A 24,749-nucleotide genomic window follows, 5' to 3' on the forward strand; every position below is an offset into this window, starting at 1 on the left:
CGGTTTCTGCCACTGAAAAAAAAAAAAAAAAAAAAAAACCCAAAAGAAATCAACAACAAAATCAGGAGTCATTATTCCAGGTCTCAGATTATCCAGCAGGAGCAGCTCCAGCTGAGCCTATTGTGCTTTTTCACCTCTTTCAGTCCTCCTTTCACCTCCCTCTCTGGAGCTCCAGGAGGGTGGGATGGCTCTGGGGGGTCTGCAGGGCACAGCTGGACACAGCTGGTTGTGTTTTCCCGTGGGAAATGCTGACCTGGCAGCTCTCCTTTGGGAATAACCCAGCTCATTCCCTCGGTGGCTGCTTGTTTTGGCTTCCCCTCGTGGCAGTGGGCGATGGAGGAAGCAATAAACAGCTCTGCCTGCACGTTTGGGTTGACATCTGCCCTTGCAGGTGTCCTGTCCCATGTCCCAGCTCCCTTCACATCCCTCTGGTCACAATCTGCTGTGCCCAGAGAGGGATCCAGCAGAGGGGGAGCTGGACTTGTTGAGCTGAGCAGGGCAGGAACCTGCAGCAAAGAGCTGTTCCAAGCCCAGATGGTTTTTCCCAGCGTGTGGTTTGCAGCAGTCCCTGCTTGGCCCCCACAGCTCCAGAGCCAAGGCAGAGGCACCAGCACAAACAGGTGTGGGCTGCACTGGGCCAGCACTCATCCCGTGGGATTGGGGTCACAGCGGGCCAGGGCAGTGGGAAGGAGGCAAATTTGGGGTTTTCTATGATCCAGCCTCTCACCTGTGTGTGTGTTTGTGGATACTGCCTGACACAAACACATCCAGGCTCTTCCCCTGCTCTCCCACCCTTCCCAGCATGAGGAGAGGGGTGGGAAAAGCACCAGACACTTTTCCAGGGTGAAAAGTGCCCTTTCTGAGGACTCTGGTCATAGTCAGGGATCCTTGGTAAGTTTTTCCTTGTTAAGGATTCCCCTCCCCTCCCTTGCAGTGGGCGTTGTTTATATGGAGCATTTCAAGTCCCAGAGGAGCTGTGGGAGGACTTTCTTTTTCCGTTCTGTTACATGGCAGAGTCACAAATGAGCCTTGGCCAGAGCCAGGAAGATCTGATTTCTCATTTAAAGGCTTGAAATGATGAGTGGAAGGAGAGGTACTGCATACAGCCTGCTGAGGGAGGGCTGGAGGAAAAGGAGGTGCATCAGATCAATCCCTGAAGTTGTCTCTCCTCACCTGGCAGTGCTCATTCCCAACATCCAGCCCCCAGATCCGGCGAGGATGGCAGCATTTTGTCCTCCTGTCTCATTCCTCCGGGCTCAGGGGGTTGGTTCTTCACTTCCTGCAAACACTCCCTGGCAAAGTGAGACTGGTGGCTCAAGTCTCCACCTTCTTCCCAAAAAGCTCAGCTCAGAACAAGAGCAATTCCTGTGCATGGAAATATCCCAGGCCCTTCCGCTGCCCTGCCAGCAATCAGGGAATGGGGTGTTAGCAGCACTCCCTGGCCCGGGGCTGGAGATCACTCGCCCCCTTCCCCACCCTCTTTCCAAACAAAATAGGATCTTAAGGAGCAGGAGGATGTTCTTAACTGGAGGTAAAAGCTCTCCTTTGGAATGAGGTGCAGGTAACCCACGGGATCCCCATGGCTCAGGTTTGTTCTCTGGCTGTTCTGGACTCTAAAATCTGAAATTCCTTTAATTGGAGCTACATCTCACATGTTTAATGAGCAAAAATGCAGTGCAGACCCTCCTGAAGGCCACCCTGAGGAACAGGCAATCCTTTCTCCTCCTTCTCCTTCTCCTTCTCCTTCTCCTTCTCCTTCTCCTTCTCCTTCTCCTTCTCCTTCTCCTTCTCCTTCTCCTTCTCCTTCTCCTTCTCCTTCTCCTTCTCCTTCTCCTTCTCCTTCTCCCTCCTGCCCCTGGGACTCTCAAACCCCAATTTTCAGCTCTCTACAGGTGTTGTCAGTGATGCAGAGGAAATTCCTGACCCAAATTCCCCCTGGACATGCCCAAATCCTCCCCAGTTCCCAACCTCCCAGCATGACCCTGCCACTCCCTCCCTCCAGTTCCCTTCCAGTCCTTTCCTGCAAAGGAAAACTTCATTTTTCTTCCAGCCAAAGGAGTTCTGCCATTCTTAATTCCATCCCATTCTGGCACAAATCCCTCCTCAGATGTGGTCACACATATGGATTATATCCCATCTGTTTAAAGGTTTAAATGCCTAAAGCCTTCATGTTTGGATAATAGATGGATACGGGAGCTTTGTTATTCCAGAGTGAGAGGCTCGTTCTGCATTGAGCTCCCCAGCTCTGCAGCTTCTGAGCTCTCTCCATTATAATTGTGTGTAACCTTTAAATCAGAATGTTTAACCCCTTGATTTATGATCTTAAGCCCCATTATTCAGATGATTTGAACTTTTAATATCTGAGAGAGTCTTTCCAAAGCTCCTCCATAGCACGGCTCAAGCATCTGGCTTTGTGATCTTCCAACTGGAATAACTTCCAGCACTGAGGAAAAAGAACTTTTCTTTTAGTCACCCTGTTTGTTTTTTTTTTTTTCTTTATTAGTCTATTTTATCCCTGTTTATATTTATGCTTTCCTTTTTGTTAGTCTTTTTTTTTTCCATTCTGTACCTTCCCTAATTTCTTGCTTTTTTGTTTAGTGGTTCTGTCATTGAATTTTCCCTTTGCAGACCAAGTGTTTGGATAAAGAGGGAAAGAAGCAGAATGCTCAGTCACAGCATGACCTGGTACTTCTGGATTTCTTGGTGGCACTCCTAGGGCCTGTAGGGACTTCATATCTCCCCTGCCTCGTTCTCCACAGGCACAAAATTTAGGCTTATTGAGGGGAAAACGCTTAACTTGTGTCCCTGCTCTTTGTGTTTGGAAAGGGAAAGAGAAACCTCATCTCCCAGCCCTGTCAGTCTGGTCCTTTCCCACTAAATCCACTTCAAATACATGGGGTTTTTTTGTAAAGCCATTTGAAAGACTTAATGGACTGTGATTTTTCTCATCGTGGAAGAGCTGTAGTGAAGCTGAGAGTGACACTTAATAGTCTGTCGAGAGAAGATGTATAAAAACCCCCATCTCTGGGTTGGTTGGTTTTTTTTTTTTTTTTTTTTTTTTGTTTGTTTTTTTGTTTTTTTTTTTAAGAGAACAGTGCTTTTGTTAGTCTGGGATTATTTCTGGCAGCATCACAAGCCTCACATTGGAGTGGTTCAGACTTAACTTATATAAAAACACTTCTCTGGGTGTTTACATGAATGAATTGGTGCCTTTTCCTTGCTTTTCTCTCAACCACCAGCGAGTATCTCCCTGGAAGGTTGTGCTGAACCCCTCCTGGCTGGCTCAGCTCTGTGATTTTTGCCCTGGGGAGATGCTGGCAGTGGGAAATGTGACCCTGTCTGATTTCTTTTCCATCAGCCATGTCCAAATCTGCTGTGAAGATCTCCTCAGACCTGCTGGCCAACCCCCTGTGTGAGCAGGAGCCCTCGTTCCTCGAGATGGTCACGGCCTTCGACACGGCCATGAAGAGGATGGACTCCTTCAACCAGGAGAAGGTGTATTGGGATTGTTGGGAGCTGGGAGTGCTGGGAGTGTTGTGGAGTCTTGCAATGGTGGGAGTATCATGGAATCGTGGAATGGTTGGGCTTGGGAGGGATTTGAACCCATCCCGTGGGCAGGGACACCTCCTGCCAGCCCAGGCTGCTCCAGCCTGGCCTTGGACATTTCCAGGGATGGGGCAGCCCCAGCTTCTCTGGGAATTCCATCCCAGCCCCTCCCCACCCTCACAGGGAAGGATTTATTCCCAAAATCCCACCTATCCCTGCCCTGTGGCAGTGGGAAGCCATTCCCTGTGTCCTGTCACTCCCTGCCTTGTGCAGAATCCTTGTGTCTCACCTTTTTCCCTTTTCCTCATCATCCCCAAGACTTTTCCCACACGAGTTTCTTTAATCTCAGTCTTCTGGCTGGAATTTCAGCTCCCATGGGAGAAATTTCCCTCTCTTAAGAGGTTAAAGGACATCAAGGTTGTACTCAGAATCCTTCCCCATCCCATGGTGGGCTCTGTACAAACCCATCCTTGTGCAAATGGGATTTTCCAGCAATCCTGACTTTCATTTCTCCCTTTTTTGCTTTCCACAGGTGAATCAGATCCAAAAGACAGTGATAGAGCCTTTGAAAAAGTGAGTACCTACCATCATCTCCTGGGGTTTGTCCTCATCCTGAGCTTTAGGGATGGATCCTGGAGAGAGGCTGGAAATCAGCTGTTCCACTGGGGGAAAATCCTGCCCTGGTCCTGCTGACCACACTGGTTTTGGTACCTTAATTAATAATTATTTTAACCTTTTTGGCCACTTGGATCCACTGCTGCCTTCAGTGCTTAAAGAACTCCTGAGATAGAAAATCATGGAGCATCCTAGGCTGGAAAGGACCCCCAAAAGATGAATAATTCAACTTTCTCTCTGTTTGTATGTTGGTTTTTTACCAACTGTTTGCTCCAGCAAAGGAACAAAACCACCTGGAGATCATCCAGGGGGGTCAGAAATTGGCTGGTTGAGCAAAAGTTTCTTTCATTTGGAAATTTTCCTGAATAAAAAGAGGAGAAAGTTCCTGCGTGTTTATAAATAATATTTCAGTGCAAAGAATGAGGAGTTTGCAGAGCCTTTGTAGCCAGAGAGGTTGGAAATGAGGGGAAAACACCCAAATCCCACAGTTTTGTCACATCTGGCCTGCAAAATTCCCACCTTTTCCAGGGTCACAGGCTGTTCCCCCAAACCTTTCAGAATAAATTCAGTTCTCTCCCAAATATCCTCTTAAATCCCAAGATTTGCTGTTTTGTTACAGGAACAGAGCCAGCGAGCAAAAATAAAATGAAATTACTTTAATATGACAGTAAGTGTTGCAAATTGCTGAATAACAATTTCAGTTTAGGTTTGACACACAGAGGGGTTGTGGTGGTTTAGTTGTTGTTGTTGGTTTTTTTTTTTTCCTTCCCCCTGAAGTTGTTGTTTCTGCCCAAATCTGAAAGTAAAATCTCATGGATCACTTAACACCTGAGGTTACAGCGTGTTCCTGTCTGGGGGATGGTTGGTGACTCAGGTTTTACCTTGGTCCTCTCTTCCACAACCAGAAATTCCTGCTTATTTAAGGGAAAAAATAATAAGAAGAAAGAAAGAAAAAGGAAAAAAAAATCCCAGCCTTTTGCTGTGGAATTGTGTTGCTTATTATCTAGATTGTCCTCATGAAAGATACATTAACTTTTTCTTCCAGCATTCTGTTAAAATTGGAAGAACTTGTGTTTCTGAGATATTCTTGGTTGGGTGTTTTTTTTATTTTTTTTTTTTTCTTCCCTCAGCTTGTGTTAGTTGGTGAAATGAAAGACAATCCCTTTCTCTGCAAACCTGCCTTGGGTTTGAAATCCTGGGGTGGTCAATTCAGGACAATTAAACCCTTTCCATGTGCCCGTGGGAGATGCTCTGAGGGTTAGAGCTGTGGCCAAAAGCTCTCCAATTTTGGGGACAGGAACCTGCTCCAAGGCAAAGGGAGGTGACCAGGACATTCCCATGGCCAGGGTGACCAGGACATTCCCAAAGCCAAACCTCTCCAGTTTTGGGAGAGTGGGGAGTGAGAGGAAAAGGCTCCAGGGAGAGCTCAGACTCCTAAAGGGGCTCCAGGAGAGCTGGAGAGGGACTGGGGACAAGGGATGGAGGGACAGGACACGGGGAATGGCTTCCCATTGGGAAAGGGGAGATTGAGGTGGGATATTGGGAAGGAATGAGGGTGAGGAGGGGCTGGGATGGAATTCCCAGAAGATCCCTGGAAGTGTCCCAGGCCAGGTTGGAGCACCCAGGGACAGTGAGAGGTGTCCTTGGGCATGCCAGGGGTGGCACTGGGTGACTTTTAAGACCCCTTCCAACCCAAACCATTCCAGAATTCCCTTGAGAGGGACTTGGGACAGGACACAGGGAATGGTTTCCCACTGCCACAGAGCAGGGATGGGTGGGATATTGGGAAGGAATTCCTGCCTGGGAGGGTGGGGAGGGGCTGGGATGGAATTCCCAGAGGCTGCCCCATTTCTGGAAGTGTCCAAGGCGAGTTTGGAGCAATCTGGGATAGTGGAAGGTGTGGAAGGGGTTGGATGTGGTTGATCCTTCAGATCCCTTCCCACCCAACCCATTCCATGTTTCCCTGACTCGGGACACTCTGTTATCTGCCCAGTCCTCAGTTCAGCACTAGGGTGTTTACTCTGACCTCCTGGCTGCTTTCCAGCTTTTCTCTCCAAATTCCTGAATTTCCATTGGTCTAGAAGATGAGAGATTTGAGTTTGTTTTTTTTTTTTTCCCCTTTTCCTGCCCTTTGGCACCTGCAAAGCTTCACCCTGTGTGCCTTTAACCAGCTTATGTTCCATGCTGGGGAAGCTTCATCCCCACTCCGAGAACAAAAACACTCCTTCCCTTCCCTTTGTAGGTACATCCCTGGCCAGGAACATTTCTGAGGAGCCCAAGGGTCCATTTTGAGGCTAATGAGATGCAGGAGAGAAATGCAGAGCTTGCACCTCCCTCCCCTTGTCCTGCTGGCAGATAAACCCCAGTGCTGGTTCTGGCAGAAAAGTTCCAGATTAATGAAAGCTGCCTTGAGGAGCTCTTCTTATTTCCAGTTAGGTTTTCCTTCCCCTCGCCGAGGCAGCTCTCCTGAGCCTCTCCCAACTTTGCTCTGACCTAGAAAAAAAAAAGGCTTTTCTAATTTTTTTTTTTTTTTTTTTTTTTTTTTGCTCCAACAGCTGCACTTTATTACATCTTCACTGGTGGTCTTTTATAGTTTATTAGCCAAAGAAACAGATAAGTATAATCCAGACAATTATCATTAGTGGTAATATATTGTAATCAGAGGCACATGGGCAGTAAAATCTCCATTCAGTTGTCCAGGGATTGGAGTTTCCAGGCAAATATTGGGGAATTTTTTAAACCATGTTGAAAAAGAGCAGTAGTAGATTTAGTGAGAGGGGGGTAGAGGGTTATTGTTTCAATCCTTCTGCTTCTGGGCTCGTAGGGTTATTCACAATTTGGCTTTTTGAGCCCCAAGAACCCTTTGGCTGGGAATGACTCATTTATTTTCAGGGAAAGAGCAAAGCTCCAGTGAGAATATTGCATTTTTCAGGGGATGGGTTGGGCGAGGAGCTGGGCAGGAGGGATGGGCTCCTCTTTGGGAGCTGCTTGTGGAATCTCACACCAGAGCAGAAGATTTGGGGCAGAAGGGGACAAATCCAGCTGCTTTGCACTTCACTCTCCCAGTTCTTCCCAGTCAAGGCAGCGTCAGGGATTTGGGATGGAGTCTTAATGTTCCATATTGTGTTGTCCATATTTAAGGAAGGAAGCAGCTTAAACGAGCCAGGTGGTTTGGAAATCCACGGGATTTAGGGACTTTCAGGTCTCAATTTAACAGACTCTGTCTGACCCTCTCGGAGCAAGGGGGTGGCCTGGTCACCTTGGCTTGGTGCCATTCCCTTGGAGCATTGTCCTTCTCACAAATCCAGAGAGGTTTTGGCCATGGGAATGTCATGGTCAGCTTGAATTGGTGCCATTCCTTTGGAGCTTTTTCCTGTTCCCAAAACTGGAGAATTTTTGGCCGTGGGGGTGTCCTGGTCACTCTTGCACAGGGTCACCCCACTGGAGCATTGTCCTTATCCCAGAATTTGAGAATTTTTGGCCATGGGGGTGTCCTGGTCACTGTGGCACAGGATCACCCCACAGGAGCATTGTCCTTTTCCCAAAATTGTGGAGGTTTGGCATTGGGATGTCACGGTCACCCTGGCATGGTACAATCCCTTTGATTTGGGGCATTGTCCTGCTCTCAAAATTGGAAAATTGACCCCAGGGACGTCCTGGTCACCCTGGCTTTGGCAGGGGTGACACAAAAGGTGCTGCCACCAAGGTGCCACCGCACAGGGGTGGGTGTGAGACCCGTGGGACCTCCCAGAGGTGCAATCCAGGAGCCACTCAGAGCAGTGAAATTCTATCAGAGCTGCTTGTCACCAACATCTGCCAGCAGCACAGCCAGGAGGGGGATCCCTCCCACCACCCCACCATTCCCATGGTCCCTGGAGCTGCCAGGAAAAGGCAGCCAAAGCTGGCCAGGAGCAGCTCCAGGACAGGAAGCAGGAAAAGAAGCTTTCATGTCCTTAACGAGCCCCTAATGAGGATTTGGAGCAGCCACATGGCCACCTAATCCCCTGCTTGCCACTTCCTCGTCCTGGCCTCTCCATTGCTGTGCCTTTTCCCTCCAGGAGGAAGGGCTGGGTTGAATTTCCCCCTTCCTGGTGGGTGGATGGGCCCCCACGGATGTGTGGGCACGAGCTGGGGAATTGCAGGAATCCCCCTCCCTGCTCCAGCCTCTCCTGAACCATCCTGGTGCCTCTCCAAACTTCCCTCACCTCATCCACCATCACTTTCTTTTACATCTTATGTTTCTCACCTCTGTTGTTCCTTTTTTTTTTTCCCCTATCCATCACCAGCTGTAGATCTTGTCCACTTCGTTTTGGTTTCTTATCCAAGATATCATCCCAAAAAATAATGCCCTGGGGAAGAACCATAGATGTGCCAGCCAGGTCCAGCTCACAGGATGCCAATGAGGGTGTTTGAGATGCTTGAAAACAAGGAGAATTAAAGATTTTACCATTATTTTTCCCTGTGCTGAAGCTCCAGCACCCCATTCCCACTAAAAATGGGGGCTGGCAGAAGCAGTGGGATGAGAATTTGGGATTGAGAGGGTGAGAAGACAGAGAGGTGACAGAATGTTCCTACTCCTCAAGCATCCCCACCATCCCCAGGCCTTCCTAGCAGAGAGATGGGAAGGAATTTCCAATTTCCAAGCCCCAGTTTTGTCAGCTGGGCTGAGTAGCAGACGGATCTGGCAGCACCAGCAATCCTGGGACACTTTTATCTCCCGTGTCAGCATCTCTCCAACCCCATCCTTTAATTACGGGGAGCTAAAGGGAGGCTGGCATGGAGACGAGGTGGGAACATGATTTGGAATGCAGGGAACGGGGTGATTTAGATGTTTTTTCCAAGGGTAACCTGTCATCCTGTGAGGAGTTCACCGACAGGTTCCCTCTCTCCCCCCACAGCCACGGGCAGAGTAATTTGTATTTTCTTTTCGTTATCCCTGCGTATCTCCCCTCACCTGCTCCTCTTAATCTGCCTGGGCTGTAATCCCCTCTCAGCAGCCTTCCCTAAAAAGTGACAGGGAACAACAGCAGCTTATTCCTCAAGCTGCTTTCATGGCAGGAGCTCCAATACCCTGTGTGCTCTTTTACCCTCACTTTGCCACCATTCTCACCAGATTTCATTTCGAGTCGGCTTTGATTTTCTTGGGTTTGCGTTTAAAAAAGGAAGTCTTGGGTTACAGAGGATGGTGGGGCGGATTTGGGAGTGGTTTTGGCTGTGGAGGACCACAGGGAGGAGGATGGTGTTTGGATTATTGATAATATCTGATATTAGGAATGTGTTTTTTGTGGTAAGAGCTGCCCAGGAGTCACAATCCCTGGAAGTGCTGAAAAAATGCATGGATGTGGCACTTTGTGGCTTAGTGCTGCTGGGTTGGTGGTTGGACTTGGCTTTAAGGCTCTTCTCCAACCTTGCTGATTCCCTGGTTTGATATAAACACCCACGTCTGCTCCAGGGTTTTCCTCTGTGCATCCCACAGGGACAGGAATTGTTCCCTTGCTCCAAGTGCATGGAATGGATGAGTGAAACATCCCAGATTTGTTTGTGAGGCTTCCCTGCTCTTTCCCCATGTCTCTGCTTCCCTGAAACTCTGTGTGGAGTTGTTCAGACTCCATTTCCAAAGGGCTGTTTGGCTGCTGCTCCCCTCCCAGTTGATCCCAGTTGATCCCAGTCCCTTTGCTGCCAGGAGGGGTTGGTGATGCTTCACCAAAGGCTTTGGAAAATTCTTCTGATCCCTGCAGGGGTGTTCTTGGAGGGCTTGGCTGTGTCTGTGCATGGCAGAGGCTCTGCAGAGCCTTTGTGCCAGGCTCTGCACCAGGAGCATTTGTCAATAACGTGCATGAGATGGTTGTGGAGACACTGGGGCCACGTGTGGAGTCAGGAATTCCTCGGAGTAACTTGGCACCTCTCCCCCTGCACGGGTGTTTGGCACCCCTGGCACTCGCCTTGGGATCGTGTTTCTGTCCACACAGGGAGAAAAGCCTGGGCAGGACTTGAAACTTCTTCTCCATGAATCCCAGGGGAGTTCAGGATTCCTTGATTCCTCCAGGGGCAGCTTTGCCTCAATCCGGAGCAGTCCAAGGAACCTGAGCTTCCCTGAGCTGAGCTGATCAGGTGTGGAAATTAAACCAGGGAGAGCATGGCTGGTGTGGGGAGAGCTCAGTGGGCACAGGGAGAGCTCCTTGGGCACAGGGAGAACTCCTTGGGCACAGGGAGAGCTTGGTGGGCACAGGGAGAGCTTGGTGGGCACAGGGAGAGCTCGGTGGGCACAGGGAGAGGTCCTTGGGCACAGGGAGAGCTTGGTGGGCACAGGGAGAGCTCGGTGGGCACAGGGAGAACTCCTTGGGCACAGGGAGAGCTTGGTGGGCACAGGGAGAGCTTGGTGGGCACAGGGAGAGCTCAGTGGGCACAGGGGGAGCTCGGTGGGCACAAGGAGAGCTTGGTGGGCACAGGGAGAGCTCGGTGGGCACAGGGGGAGCTCGGTGGGCACAAGGAGAGCTCGGTGGGCACAGGGAGAGCTTGGTGGGCACAGGGAGAGCTTGGTGGGCACAGGGAGAGCTTGGTGTCCACAGGGAGAACTCCTCGGGCACAGAGAGAGCTCGGTGGGCACAGGGAGAGCTCAGTGGGCACAGGGAGAGCTCCTTGGGCACAGGGAGAGCTCAGCTGGAGCATTGGTGGTGTCCACAGAAGCCACAAGTGACCCAACCCTTCTCTGGTGGAGGACAACCACACTGAGGGAACCTCGATAGTGATAGGGTTGGTTGTGAACTAAAAAATGGGAGATTTAAACAAGATAGGAAGGAATTTTTCCCTGTGAAGACGGGGGTGGCAGAGGTTGCCCAGAGTAGCTGGAAAACACTTCCCGATCCTTGGAAGTGCCTGAGGCCAACTGGGATGGGCCTTGGAGCACCCTGGGGCAGTGGAAGGTGTCCTGCCCATGGGGTGATTTAAGGTCGCCTACCACCCAAACCAGTGTGGGATTCCATGATTCCCAGCAGCCAGGCTGGAACTCGGGACGCTCAGAGCCGGGCAGGGCTGCGGCTCCGGGGAGCTGGGCCCCCCCTGCTCTCGGAAATGCAGCGTATAATCTATGCATTAAAAGTCCTTGTGAGACAGGAGCTGCTGTGCCTACACAGTTCCAGCCTCTTCAGATCCAGCCCTGTAGATATTTTTTAAAGCTTTGCTGGAGCACAGTGTCCTTCCATTACGGGCTGCGAAATTGCACCGAGTCGATACCGGGAATAAAAAGGGGGGAAAAAAAAAAATCTAAATCGAGCTTTATTTTTTTTCTCCCTTTTTAAAAGCCAGATTTAACTTCAAAGTAAATGGAAACTGCGTCGCTGATCGTCTTGTGCTGCTTTTTCCCAGGGAAAGGGTTGGCTCTTCCCTGTGGGGTGGGATTGGGGGTGGAAGTGGCTGAGTGTGACTTTGCTGGAGTCTCGTGGCTCTGTTCAAGGCAGGAGCACCAAGAAGTGCCAGGAAAACACCACTAACAGCTGGGTTTGGGTGCCAGCACGAGGATCAGTGGTTTGGGGACGTCTCAGGAAGGGTTTTCCAGGATTTGCTGGATGTGGTGGCCGTGCTCAGGGTTTGATGCACAGCAGGGAAGGGAGGATTTCTCCACCTCCAGCCTGGAATCTCCTCTGACATTCCCAGGCCTGCATTCCCAGTGTGGAGGAGCAGCTCAGCTCATCCCCATGGTCTTTATTCCCTGCTTTAGGTGCAAGGTTTTGTGTCCTTCCCAAACCTTTCCCCCATCGGGGCAGAACATAAAATAAACCAGGAAAGCCTCTACACTGATGGATTCCATCTTTCCCATCGTTAATAACTGGGAGAAATTCCTGCAGGAGCTGTGACCTCGAGCTGCTGGCACTGTGTGTGTGCCACGCTGGGAAAGGGCATCCCATAGTGAGGAGACCTGGTGTAAAAGCATCCCTGGAAGTGCTCCAGGCCAGGCTGGAGTGGACTTGGAGCCATCTGGGCCAGTGGAAGGTGTCCCTGCCCCAACAGGAGAGTCCTGAAAGTCTTTTCCAACCCAAACCATTCCCTGGTTCCATGAAGCCAAACCATTATCCCATAAAACCTCTCAACCTGACCACCCGTCCCCTCCACCTCTGTTTTCCCTAACCCCTCTCCTGGCAGATTTTTGGACTTTACAAAGAGGTAGGAGAAATTTTAGCAGCCCAGGAGCTGCTGCTGCATCCAGGCCGTGGCTCCCATTTAAATATAATGGGATGGTGTGGGATGGTGCCCATAAAAAGCAATGTCAGGGCAGAGCATCTGATCCTCTCCAGGCAGCTGGAGCTGCTCCCTGATGACTTTTCCAGGTTGTTCCTCATCCCAAATCTGTTGCAACAGAGGGAGAATATCATGGGATATGTATTTATATTTATATTGACATGGATTTGTTGTGTGCCAGCCTCAGGGGATGTGCAGGACAGGGCAGGACTGAAGGATCACATCCCAGGATCATCCTCTCTCATGCAGGGATGCTCCACACAAACTCCTGGATACAAATATTCCCATTTCTCCCCAGCTCCTGGCGTTTGCCCTTTACGAACTGAGGCTCAGGGATGAAATTTTTTTCCCTCAGCACCCACTGGTCCAACCCATCAGCACCCTCTGGAGCAAGCAGAAAATGAGATTTTAATGGGGCTGGAGTGGCTGGGAACACCCGTGGTTCCACTTGAACCGTGGATTTAGGTCACATCCAAAGCAAATTACATTTATCAAGTGACATTTGTGTTTTTTCTTTCTGCTGATGGCCCCCCCCCCAGTTTGATTTATATATATATATTTTTTTTTTTTTTCCATTTTAAGAGGTGGGAAAGTTGTTTGTTCCCTCATGGAAATAAAATCCAGCATCAGGCTACTGAGATTTTTCACCACCAATCCCTGGCCTCAACTCCCAAAAATCACCCTGGAATTTATTAATATTAAATTATTATCTCCAGAGGGAGCATCACCTATTTGATCCCAATCCACAGCCCTGGTATCCCCTGGGATAATTTGATTTCTTGGAATTAAGAGACAGGAGCAGTGTTCTTGCTTTTCCCTTTTCTGTCACATTCAAAAATATTCTCCATCAGATGTTCATGTTTCCTCAATTTGTAACACATTTTAATAATAGGAATCTTTCCCATCGCCTGGATAAATTGTTGGATGCTGTGAATCCTTCTGGGGAGGGCTCAGGTCTCCTCTTCAGCTGGGTTTGTGACCCAAAAAGAGCAAAAAATTTGCCCAAAAAAAGGTAAAAAATTAATCAGAAAAATCAAAAAATTAACCATAAAAAAGAGCAAAAAAATTAACCAAAAAAGAGCAAAACATTAACCAAAGAAAGAGCAAAAAACCAACCAGAAAAGCACAAAAAAAAAAAAAAAAAGAGAAAAAAAAAACAGAAAAAAACCAAAAAGGAAACAAACCATGTAAAAATCTAATGCTGCAGTTAATAGTTATTTTGCACTCATTATTTATTTTTCCTGAACTTTTATTTCAACACCTCTACCCCCTCTTTCCCTTTCCAACCAACACCACACAAATGAAGAATATTCAGAATTCTGGGATGGTTTGGCTTGGAAAAATCTCACCCGATGTCACAGCAGGGAAATTCCTGCTGGACCAGGATTCTCCACAATTACCTTGGATGCTTCATCCACCCAAAATATCCCATCCCAAGCTTTTCCCATCTTTTTTTTTCCAGGTTCAGCAGTGTTTTCCCAAGCCTGAACATGGCTGTGAAGCGCCGGGAGCAGACACTGCAGGACTACAAACGCCTGCAATCCAAGGTGGAAAAATATGAGGAAAAGGAAAGAACTGGCCCTGTCCTGGCCAAGCTACACCAGGTATTGAGATTTCCCCAGAGCCACAATCCCAGCAGCATTCCTGGGAAAACTCAGGAAAAGCTTTTCCCTCCTATCTGCCAAGAATAGAACATTTTGGGAGGGTTTTATCTGTGTTAAAAAAAAATCACATTTTTGACAGCACAACGCTGGTTTCGAGCGCTCAGTAAAGGGAAGGAGCCGTTTTTCCAAGAGAAAATGGAATTTGTTTTCCAAGATAAAATGTTTTTTTTTTTTTTTTTTTTCCGGAGGAAATGGAATCAAAGGCCCTGGAGCTCTGGGAGGGCTGAGGTCGAGGCACAGGGGGGATCTCCATGTCTGAGCAAGCAGCTGGATGGGGAAGGGAACAGATCAGAGCATTTCCCAGCTTTATGTTTGCCACCTGTTCCCAAAAAATTCGTCTTGGAAAATTGCAGTAATTGGTTAACAGGAAGTTTTGCCAGATTCTTTTTGCCCTCTCCTGAATTTTAGCGAAATCGTGGTGAGTTTGTTGGTTTTGTTGGGATTTTTTTTTTTTTAAATCAAATCTTCCCCAGTGTTTTTCCCCAAATCTGTCGCTCTGGCAGCACGTGGCTTGATCCTCCTAGGAACAATTGATTCTCAGAGTCAAAGAAAATGTGTTTTTCTGATGAATTTCCCCCCCCCAAAAAAATGAAGTTTTGTGTTTAAGAACAGCCTGAACAAAAGGCACCTCTGGTTTAACATTAAGCAGCTTATTTTGCTCAGCCTCAGCAACTAAAGCAGGGGCTGGAAAAATGGGAATTCTTTTGTCCTGGTGATTAAGTAGGGTTTAGTTATTTCATGTATTTTTTTCCCTTTAATGAACTTTTGATCTAATTCCCCACCCCCCCCAAAAAATCTTAACTGAACACTGAGTTTAAATACCTGTGGGAGGGAGCCTTGAGCAATCCTGAACCTGGGGTATCCAGAGGGTCTGGATTTGATGGGAAAGGGCCTCATCTCGTTCAGGTATTTTTAATTATTGAGCTGCACGTTTACATCCATTGTTTGCTCCAGGTTTTCTGCTCTTCTGCCCTCTGTGAAATCCATCCTGGGAGTTTTCCCCATGAACTCCATGCCAGGATTTCACCCACGAGCTCCATCCTGGAGTTTCCCTATGAACTCCATCCTAGGAATTTCTCCATAAACTCCATCCCGGGAGTTTCTCCCCCTGAGCTCCATCCCAGGAGTTTCTACCCCTGAGCTCCATCCCAGGAATTTCTCCATAAACTCCATCCTGGGAGTTTCTCCCCCTGAGCTCCATCCCAGGAATTTCTCCATAAACTCCATCCTGGGAGTTTTTACCCCTGAGCTCCATCCCAGGAATTTCTCCATAAACTCCATCCTGGGAGTTTCTCCCCCTGAGCTCCATCCCAGGAATTTCTCCATAAACTCCATCCTGGGAGTTTCTCCCCGAATTTCTCCATAAACTCCATCCTGGGAGTTTCTACCCCTGAGCTCCATCCCAGGAATTTCTCCATAAACTCCATCCTGGGAGTTTCTCCATGAATTCCACTCCAGGATTTTTCCCCATGAACTCCATCCCGGCAGTTTGAACGCTCCTGATTTCAGAGCAACAGATGAATTTGCAATTTTGCTGGGATGATTCCAGGCTTTTCCAGCCTGGAACCCAGTCCATGCCATCCCCTGGCACGCTGTCCCTGTCCCCAGGACCGGCGCCGTGGCCGGGCTCTCCCTCACCCCCCTCCTGTTGGAATGGCACTGGGATTAAGTGGCAGACTTGAACTGCTCTAATATTTCACATCCCACCCCCTCCTGCCCTTTTCCACACCATCCCAGAGACATTTCCCGTTCTCCCCACGCTCTGTTGAAAGGAGCCAGTTGGATGCACTGAGCTGAAGGTCACAGTGATGGTGGGGGGCAGGATCCTGGAGTGACACTGCTGGCAGTCACAGGGTGAGGGGACATGGATGTGGCCAGGGATGTTCTCCAACCTGACTGAGCTCTGGGATTGGGTTTTGTCCGTGGTTTTTTTTGTTTGTTTTTTTTTTTTTTGAAGGAAAGAGGACACAACCTCTCTGGGTGTCTTGTGGCTTTCCAGGGACAGAGTGTGGGTCCTGCCAGGGTCCATTGGATGGTCACATCAGGATCTGTTAACTGGTCACTTGGGCCCCACCAGGATCCATTAACTGGTCACTTGGATCCCACCAGTTTCCATTGAATGGTCACTTGGGCCCCGCCCGGATCCACTAACTGGTCTCCCACCAGGTCCCATTGGGTGGTCACTTGAGTTCTGCCAGGGTCCACTGAATGGTTGCTTGGATCCCACCAGATTCCATTGGATGATCCCATGGATCCCACTAGATTCCATTGGATGATCCCTTGGGTCCCTCCAGGCTCCATTGGATGATCCCATGGATCCCACCAGATTCCATTGGATGATCCCTTGGGTCCCTCCAGGCTCCATTGGATGATCCCATGGATCCCACCAGATTCCATTGGATGATCCCTTGGGTCCCTCCAGGCTCCATTGGATGATCCCATGGATCCCACCAGATTCCATTGGATGATCCCTTGGGTCCCTCCGGGCTCCATTGGATGATCCCATGGATCCCACCAGATTCCATTGGATGATCCCTTGGGTCCCTCCGGGCTCCATTGGATGATCCCATGGATCCCACCAGGCTGGTCACTGCTTGTCCCCACAACCAAGCAAAGCACTCAGTTGTCCTGGGGTGACCTCCACACCAGGAGGATCCTTGTGCCAGGGGTCTGACCCCACCCTGTGTCCCTCTGCAGGCCCGGGAGGAGCTGCGCCCGGTGAAGGAGGACTTTGAAGCCAAGAACAAGCAGCTCCTGGAGGAGATGCCCAAATTCTACAGCAGCCGCATTGATTACTTCAAACCCAGCTTCGAGTCGCTGGTCCGGGCACAGGTGAGACACTGTCCCTTCCTGGTACCTGTGTGGTGTCCTGTCCCACAGTTCCAGCCCTGCCTGTACTTTATCCACTGGAATTCCATGGCTTTATCCACCTGCGAATGCCATCTCCTTGAATTTGGAGTCTTGAGCTCAGGGCCTGTTTAGGTTTGAGGTGTTTGGGCCCCTCTGAAGGGTCTCCTGTGGCTCCTGAGTGGAGAAGAGGCTCCTGGGACATCTCCACACCAAAGATTTGCAGGAAGAGGTGCCCTGGATAACCAACAGCTTTCCTTTCCATCCTCCAGCTTCCTTCAGGAACGTGCTGCTGCTCCTCCTCCTCCCTCCTCCCTTCTGCCATTCCCATTCCCTTAGGCTACAGCGGGGCAGGGTTGGGGTCTCACCAAGCTTTGAGAACCTCTGGCATGCCATGGCACAGCTCCTGGTGCAGTCCAGCACCAGGAGAAGGGCAGAACCGGGCACGGCCCACACCACGGGCTCTTCCCTGCAGCATTTTGGGGCCGCAGGGACCCAGGTGTGCTGCAGGGAGGTGCCTGGAGCACGTGTTCCATCTCACCTCCGACTTGGGGGGGCCTCTGTGCGGAGCTGCCAGCGAGTTGTCTGCAGGCTGATTCACCTACCAGATGGTGCCGATGCTCCCTGCGCCGCAGGGTGGGTGCTGGGGATGCTGTTCCTGCTGTTCCCTTAGCAATCGGGCACGGGGCTCCCTGTTCCAGCCTGGAATAACCAGAATTCCCGGAGCCACCGCAGGATCTCGGTGGCCCTTTCCCCCTGCTCCGTGGGTGAGACCTCGAAACCTGAATGTTCTCTGCCCTCTCCGGGGGTTTGTGATCAGTGAGCTTCCTCAGAGAGCAGCTTTGCCCCTCTGGCTTCTCCTCACTCCGTTTGTGTCCCGATCCCCAAGGAATTTGGGGCGAGGAGGACGTTGGGGTAGGTGTGCTCAGAGCGGGGAGGAGCAGGGTGTCACTGCTGGGGCTGCTTGTGACGCTCTCCATCCATATCCCTCTTCTTCCTTGGGAATCCTCTGCTTGTTTTCCCATCCTATCTGCCCTGCCTCTCTTCAGGTGAGGAATTTGTTGGGAAGACCGAGTGAAATCCCGTTTTTAACACCCAAAAAGGCAGCGTCACAACAAAGCTGATGCATCTCCTGTAGGCTGGGCTAAAGCTGGTCCCAGATGGATGCAGCTCCTCACATCTCTCCCTCCCTGTCAGCCTCCATGGGAGCTGCATCCCTCTTCTTTCCCAGCACTGGCTGCATCCTTCCACCCCCGGGGAGAGATGCTGGGAGGAGAGCTTGGAATGTTGGTGCCGGGCTGTGTGTGCCCCCCTGGCTCGGAAGCTCTGCAAAGCGTTTTCCCACTGAAGTGGCTGAAATAAAATGGAAAAGGAATGTGATTTGCCCAAGGTAATGAGTCAGTGGCGAGCCAGGAATAGCAGCAGGAGCCCTGAGTCAGCTTGGCAGCTGCTCACCTGCAGGCACCTGGCTGGGAAGGGCAGCTGGGAGCATCCCCATGCCAGGTGAGAGCTGGCATGGGAATACTGCCCAGCGTTCTCTCTGTGCCTCCCTGAGCTGGCTGAGCAGCTGGAGGGGGTCGTGTTCCTCGATGGAATTTCTATTTTCAGCCTTTCCTGCCTCTTTAGGAGTGGGACGAGGCTGGAGGTGCATCCCACAAGGAAAGGGCTGGGTGGAGTGGGACTGGCATCAGCTGGCCCTGTGCAGGATGCTGTGACTTTAGGGTTGTATCTCCCTGGGTCAAACCCACATAATTTTCCTTATTTTTCTGACCCTGAGGGATGCCAGCAACACAAATTGTGTGACAGTGACATCGTCCAGCACCACAGTGAGCTGGGAAGGAACCAGCTGCCTCTCAGGGAAGGAGAAGGACCCTGCTCTCAGGCACCTCCATGGCTTTGACCCAAGGAGACCCTCCCAAGCCTCTTCCCCAGGGCAGGCGAGTTCCCATGGCACAGCCTGGCTGTGCTCCCAGGGCCGGGTGTCTCCTGACGCCGGGACATGTCCCGAGCTCACAGAGCTGTAACATTCAACACCAAATTCTTCTCTCCACCCACGGGCCCGGGCCAAGCCAAGGGAGGCAAATATTTCCCTGGCTGGGGGCTTTGAAGTGGCCACATGGAGATGAAAGGGGGAGATTTTGGAGTTGTCGCTGGTGTGAGGCGTGAACAGCACTTCCTTCCCGTTTTGTGCTTTGTTTTCCAGCTAGAAAACAAGAGATTCCTTTGGATTTTAATGGAATGGGGGGGAAAGATGGGGCAGGGATGGTGCTGTGGGCTGGGGAAGCCCTACCCTGGCAGCACCCTTGGGTTTGTTTGGGGTAGGGCTGCCCCAAACAAGTGGCTGGTGGCTGGCTGGGCCATTGTGGCCGGGATCTATAGAAAATCCACAGAACACGGCGTCCCCAAACAGAATTAGTTCAAGACAGGTGGACTCAGGGCCGTTGGCTCAGGCTCAAAGGCGAGCTGGAGCTGGGATTTGATGGGATGGGGATGGAGCATATGGTATCCATAGCTGGAAAAGTACTGGGATGGCAGGAGCAGGTAGGGCAGGGTGAGCTGGCTGTGGAGCTAGGGGTCCCCTGCTGTCACTGTCACCAGTTTGGGGTGCATCACCTCCCTGGGATGGTTTTCACTCCTGTTTCAACAGGAGAAATTGTGTGGGGGGTTGATGCCAGCGGGATTTTTTTTTTTTATTTAGCTCGTGAGACTCGGCAGCACCCGGATGGTGTCAACTGGTTCTGCACTGGGGGAGAGGAGCATCCTCAAGGACACCCAGCAGGCCCTGGGGACAGAGTGGGTGTCCCTCAGGAAGGGAGCAGTGGCTGCATGATTTGGGCAGAGGGGGAGCAGCACCAAGGAGTTTGCTGTGCTCTGCCTGTTCAGTCCAGTGTGGAGGCTGGGGGACAATCCTGGGGACAATCCTGGTCAGGGAGAAATCCTCAAGGATTTCTGAATCCTGATGGGGTTGTAGCTCTGGAGCCAATCCTGGGGGACAGTTGTCCCCAGTTTCTGGGGAACAATCCAGAAAGCAATCCTGGGACCAATCCTGAGGGATGAATGTCCCCAAATCTTGGGGATCAACCTGGGGACAGTATCTGCCTCCAGCCCTGCCACTCTGACAGGATTCATTTGAAGGCACCAGTGTTTTTCCCACACTGGAATTGGCAGTGCCACTTGGCCATGTGTGACTCCAGACCAGGGACAAGGGACATGGGGGGTCTGTCCAGGACTCTGCCACCCTGCTTGGCATCCCTGCCCCCCGGATCCCTGCTCACCCACAGCATTGCTGAGGGATTTCAGGTGTTTTTGGCATCTCTTGCTTTCAGGGTTAGGGGGAGGGGGTGTTCAGAGGCTGTTTAAGGTGACCCAGCTGTTGGGGCTGGGGCTTGGGGGCTGTGCAGGGATTTTGGGGTGCCCCTGCCAGCTCAGCCCTGTGTGGGGTTCGTTAGTCACTGTGTAAATGAGCATTGCTGTGACTCAGCCAGCACCGCTGCGTGGGGAGCCCCGGCCACGGAGCAGCCCCCAGACCCCCAGGATGGACAGGTCTGGGAAGGGGGGTTCAGGCAGCTGATGCTGGAATCTGGGGCCCTACCATGGCCCCTCGGGCCTGCCCAAAATCGGCATGGTTTTGAGCAGGATTAGGGGAGCTGGTCTCCATGGAGACTGTGTGTGTCTCTGCACCGGTGCTGCTGGGGATGCTGGGGCCTCTCCGGGAAATGGGGACAAGGCTGGCATTGCCCACCCTGGGGGGGCAGCACTCCCCAATCCCTCCCTGATGGACGTGGGGGGATGTCCAGGACAGGATCCCACAGCATCAGGGGGTCCTGCAGTGCCAGTCCCACGGACAGGTCTGAAGGTCCTGGGGTGCTTGGGGGTCCTACAGTGCAAGGGGTTCTGTGTTACCCAGAGGTTCTGCAAGTCCTGAGGTCTCACAGGCAGCACTGGGGGTCCCACAACACCAGGAGTGCCCCAGGCAGGGCTGGGGGTCCCACAGTGCCAGGGGTCCCACAGGGTTTAGCAGGCAGGGCTGAAAGTCCTGCAGCACCTGGGGGTTGGGGGGGATTCCACGACAACAGGAATCCCCCAGGCGGCTCTGGGGGGGGGGGGTCCCACAGCCCCGAGGGTCTCCCAGGCAGGGCTGGGACCCTCCCTCTCCCCGCTGGAGCCCGCACCGGAGCAGCCACCCCGCTGCCATCTGCCTGCGCTGACCCACGGGCTCCCGCGCCGGCAAGCGGGAGATAATTGGCGGTGCCAATTAGCACGTTATTAACACACCCCTCCTCCTCCTCCTCCTCCTCCTCCTCCTCCAACCCCCCCCCAGCCCCTGCTTTGCACGGGGCACGGCTCTCCCGGGCGTGCCCCCCTCGCCAAACCCACCGAGCCCACCGAGGCAGCGCGGGCGGGCGGCTCGTGCCGCTGGTGGCACCGGTGACAAAAACAAGGGGACAAGGCGGCTGCGGGAGGGTGGCGGCTGCCGGTGGCAACCCCGCACACGCGGCTCCCAGATGGGAAGCGAGCGGAGAAGGGCAGCGTGTTATTAAAATGTGTTGAGTTGTAATAAGCCGAGGGGGTGGCATCGCCACGTGGGAGGGAGCTATTTTAGACAGCAACGCTGCGGCGAGGGGCTGCTGAGGGCACCCGAGGGGGGTTTGGTGGGCTGGGGAGGAGACCCCTCCCTCCCCAATCCCCCTTTATCCAACAGGTTGTCTACTACACGGAAATGCACAAGATTTTTGGGGACCTGACGGCGCAGATCGACCGGCCCGGGCTGAGCGATGAGCAGCGGGAGCGGGAGAACGACGCCAAGCTCAGCGAGCTCCGGGCACTCTCCATCGTGGCCGATGACTGAGGCCGGGCCAGGGATGGGGAGGGGATGGGGATCCCCCCTTCACCCCAGCTCCCAGCCCAGGGATGGAGTTGAAGGGTTGGAACTGCTCCTGTCACCCCAGGGCTCCATGTTCCTACCAGGGTCTGGATCAGCGTTGTCGCTCCACAAATGAGTTTTGCCTTAAATTTTGGGGTGTGGAGGAGCAGGAAAGGAAGTGATCGCGCCTGGATGAAGACGGGGAGTGGGATGGGGGATGTTGCTGGATTTTCCAAGGTTCCAGCCTCCCTTGGCCCCCCCAGAACCCAGATGGTGAGACCCTCACTCCTCCCCCTCATTTTGTGCCTTAGGAGCCCAGTGGCCCCCTCAGGGCACTCCAAAAACCGCTCAAATCCCATTTTTTTTTTTTGAGGCACAGCGTGATGCTTCCCGTGGCGAGCATCCATCCTTCTTTTCCCAGCACCGGTACAAAGAGCTGGGGACAGGGGACCCCAGAGCAGGGACAGGTAGGGACATCCTTAAGGGAGACAACGCAGCCAGGAGCAAACCTGTGAAAAACTCGGGGGCTGTGCAGCCCCTCCTGGGCGTGCGGGGAAGAGCCACAGGGAGTGTGTCGCTTGTACCAAATAAAGTTTTTGGCAGCGGAGCGCGGCCGGGGCCATGCCGGTGTCGCTGTCACCGCCGGGCCGCTGTCGCCCTCTGCCGCCGCCCGGCCGCCACTGCAGAGGGGACACCGAGGGGCTTGGGGTGTCCGAGGAAGAGAGAAACTGGGATTGAAATTCCCCCCCTGGAAGCGCGGGAAGGAAACGGCGCCAAAGCACGAGGAATAGAGTTTTGTAGGAAAATAATATAGATGGTTCAGGCCTGAGCTGGCGCCTTTAAGGATAAGGAGTGCTGTGTCCTGGGATGAGGGGCTGGGAGTTCTGGTGGAGCTGATGGAGGTGCCGTCTGTGCCTTGGGGTGGCAGGAGGCTCCTGCTGCACCAGTTGAGGGCACACAGCTCCAGCCATCGGGGAAACCAGCACCAGCTCTTTCTCCCTACAATCTGGATTTGGCAAACCTGCACGAGACAGGGAACAGCAGGCAGGGGTGTCCTGGGAAGCCCAGAAAAAAGTAGGGATGGAACCCTTAAAACCAAACCTTCCCTTGCCAGCTGGAGCAAAGGGGTTGGAACAGAGGCCTGGGAATGCTGGTGGCTGTCCCCAGTACAGGAACACAGCAAGGTCCTCCCAAGAGCATCCCGTGCCAAGGCTCCTCCCCAGCTCCCAGCACAAAGAACTTCATCCCTCCCTTTCCCCTTGGCTGTTCCTTCCCAACCACATCACATGCCAGGCCAGGTTTAAGCAAAATAAACCCAGTTACCACGGTTACCCAGAGCAGGGATGCTAAATATACAGAACATAGATATTTATATATATATATTTAACTGCCACGCACAGAGCCCGTGAGCTCGAAGGAGGGACACGCTCCCCCACGGGATCTGAGCCTTGCAGACCTCAGGGTGGCTCCCAAGTGGACAAAGATCCATGGCAGCCCCTCCATGGCCTGGAGGTGTTGATTCCTTCCCACATTCAACCCTACCTGGGCTCACCTGAACCCACTTGGTGGCTTTTTCTGTGTCCCTGTCGCCTCGTGTGGCACAGCCAGACCTCCCTGTCCACCTCATCCGTAACATCCCACCTCTCCTGCACACAGAGTATCCACAAATTCCTGCCCTCCCAGCACTCCGGAGAGGGATTTCACCCATGGAAACTTAAACCAGGTGTTCCCAGGGATTCACTCTGCGTACTCCCCACAGTGGATGGGGAGGAGAATTCCATCTTTTATAGTAAGAGGTGGATAATTACCGGGTTTTGCACCACCCACAAGGTGCCAGCGTTAATAGGGAGAGCTGGCAGGATGGGAAAGTTAACTCTACAATGTGGAACAAGCTCAGCCTCGGTGTCTGAGGCACCCCTGGGTGAGGTTCATCAGCACTCAGACCTCCAGGAGCAGAGGGAAGATCCAAGAGGATCCATGTGAGTGGCACTGGGGCCATCCCAGGATGGAGAGCATTCCCTGCTGATGAGTAAATCTTCCTCCTTTTTCCTTCCCATCAGGAATTCTGGGTTAGCTCAGTGGTGTTGCAGCAATCCTGGCTGTCCCCCTTCCTTCCCAAAGCTCCCGACCCTCTCAGGACAGGTTTAGCAGATGCCAGCCCACCACCAATGCCAAGGATTTTCCTCACAAACCGGATGAATTAACCCTGTCCAGGCATGCCAACACCAGCACACACCTGGATCCACACACCTTGATTTTCCTTTTTGGATGCTTGGGAGTTTCCCCTTGCTCCAGGTGATCCAGGGGTGCTGGGGTGGGAAAGAGAGACACAGACCTCCCTCCTCCTCCTCACCTGGGCCCTGAAAGGAGAATCAGCATCCCCTGGACCAGCCTCAGCATCTTCTTTGGGATCAGCCTGTGGGATTCAGCCGGGGTCCCCCAGGTGAGGGGGAAGATGGAGGTGGCAGAGGGGCAGCAGGGGAGGGGGTGCCCAGACTCACACCCCACACTGGGAACACCCAGCCGTGTCCTTTCCCCACCTTCCCGGGTTCCTCCCCCTTTTTCCTCATCCCGGGGGGCTCAGGAGAGAAGAGGGCAGACGGGATGGGAGGGAGTCTGATGCTGGAAAGGGGGGGGGGAGGGGAACAAGGGTAAAACACACCAGGTGTACTCCAAAAACCCTTCAGAACCCCCTGATCAGGCTGTGACCCAGCCGGGGTCACGGCCAGGGACCCCCCCCCAGCACCGAATCCAGCCCCTGCCATGAGGATGGGCACGGTGGGGATGAGCACTCACGTTTCCCGGGAAGGAGCGCTGGGATGGATGGGTGGATGGGTGGATGGATGCTGCAGCTCCGAGGGTGCCCCCGGGGCGTCCGGGTGGGAGCGGTGCCGGGAAGCGCTGTGGGATTCACCGCTGGGAAGGAAGCAAGGGAGGAGGGAAAAAACCCCAAGTGACGGTAGGAAACCAGCAGGAAA

At 52.3% G+C, this 24,749-nt stretch overlaps 1 protein-coding gene across 2 annotated transcripts in view; it reads left to right on the forward strand.

Moving 5' to 3' along the window:
* BIN3 (bridging integrator 3) overlaps positions 1-22,551 on the forward strand; it is a 40,330-nt gene extending 17,779 nt beyond the window's left edge. The window contains exons 5-10 of one of the 2 annotated variants that reach the window (XR_009934052.1): positions 3,359-3,495; positions 4,079-4,119; positions 13,859-14,000; positions 16,758-16,892; positions 21,610-22,044; positions 22,151-22,168. Coding sequence is in view for 1 of the 2 variants with exons in the window: in XM_062510540.1 (XP_062366524.1) it covers positions 3,359-3,495; positions 4,079-4,119; positions 13,859-14,000; positions 16,758-16,892; positions 21,610-21,756 (602 nt within the window). In the remaining variant the exon portion in view is untranslated. Of the gene's footprint in view, positions 1-3,358; positions 3,496-4,078; positions 4,120-13,858; positions 14,001-16,757; positions 16,893-21,609 lie in introns of both variants that reach the window. The other variant, XM_062510540.1, reaches the window with a different exon arrangement.
* Positions 22,552-24,749: the final 2,198 nt, after the last annotated feature.

The sequence above is a fragment of the Cinclus cinclus genome, chromosome 29, assembly GCF_963662255.1.
Source record: "Cinclus cinclus chromosome 29, bCinCin1.1, whole genome shotgun sequence".
In the NCBI taxonomy this organism is placed as follows: Eukaryota; Metazoa; Chordata; class Aves; order Passeriformes; family Cinclidae; genus Cinclus; species Cinclus cinclus.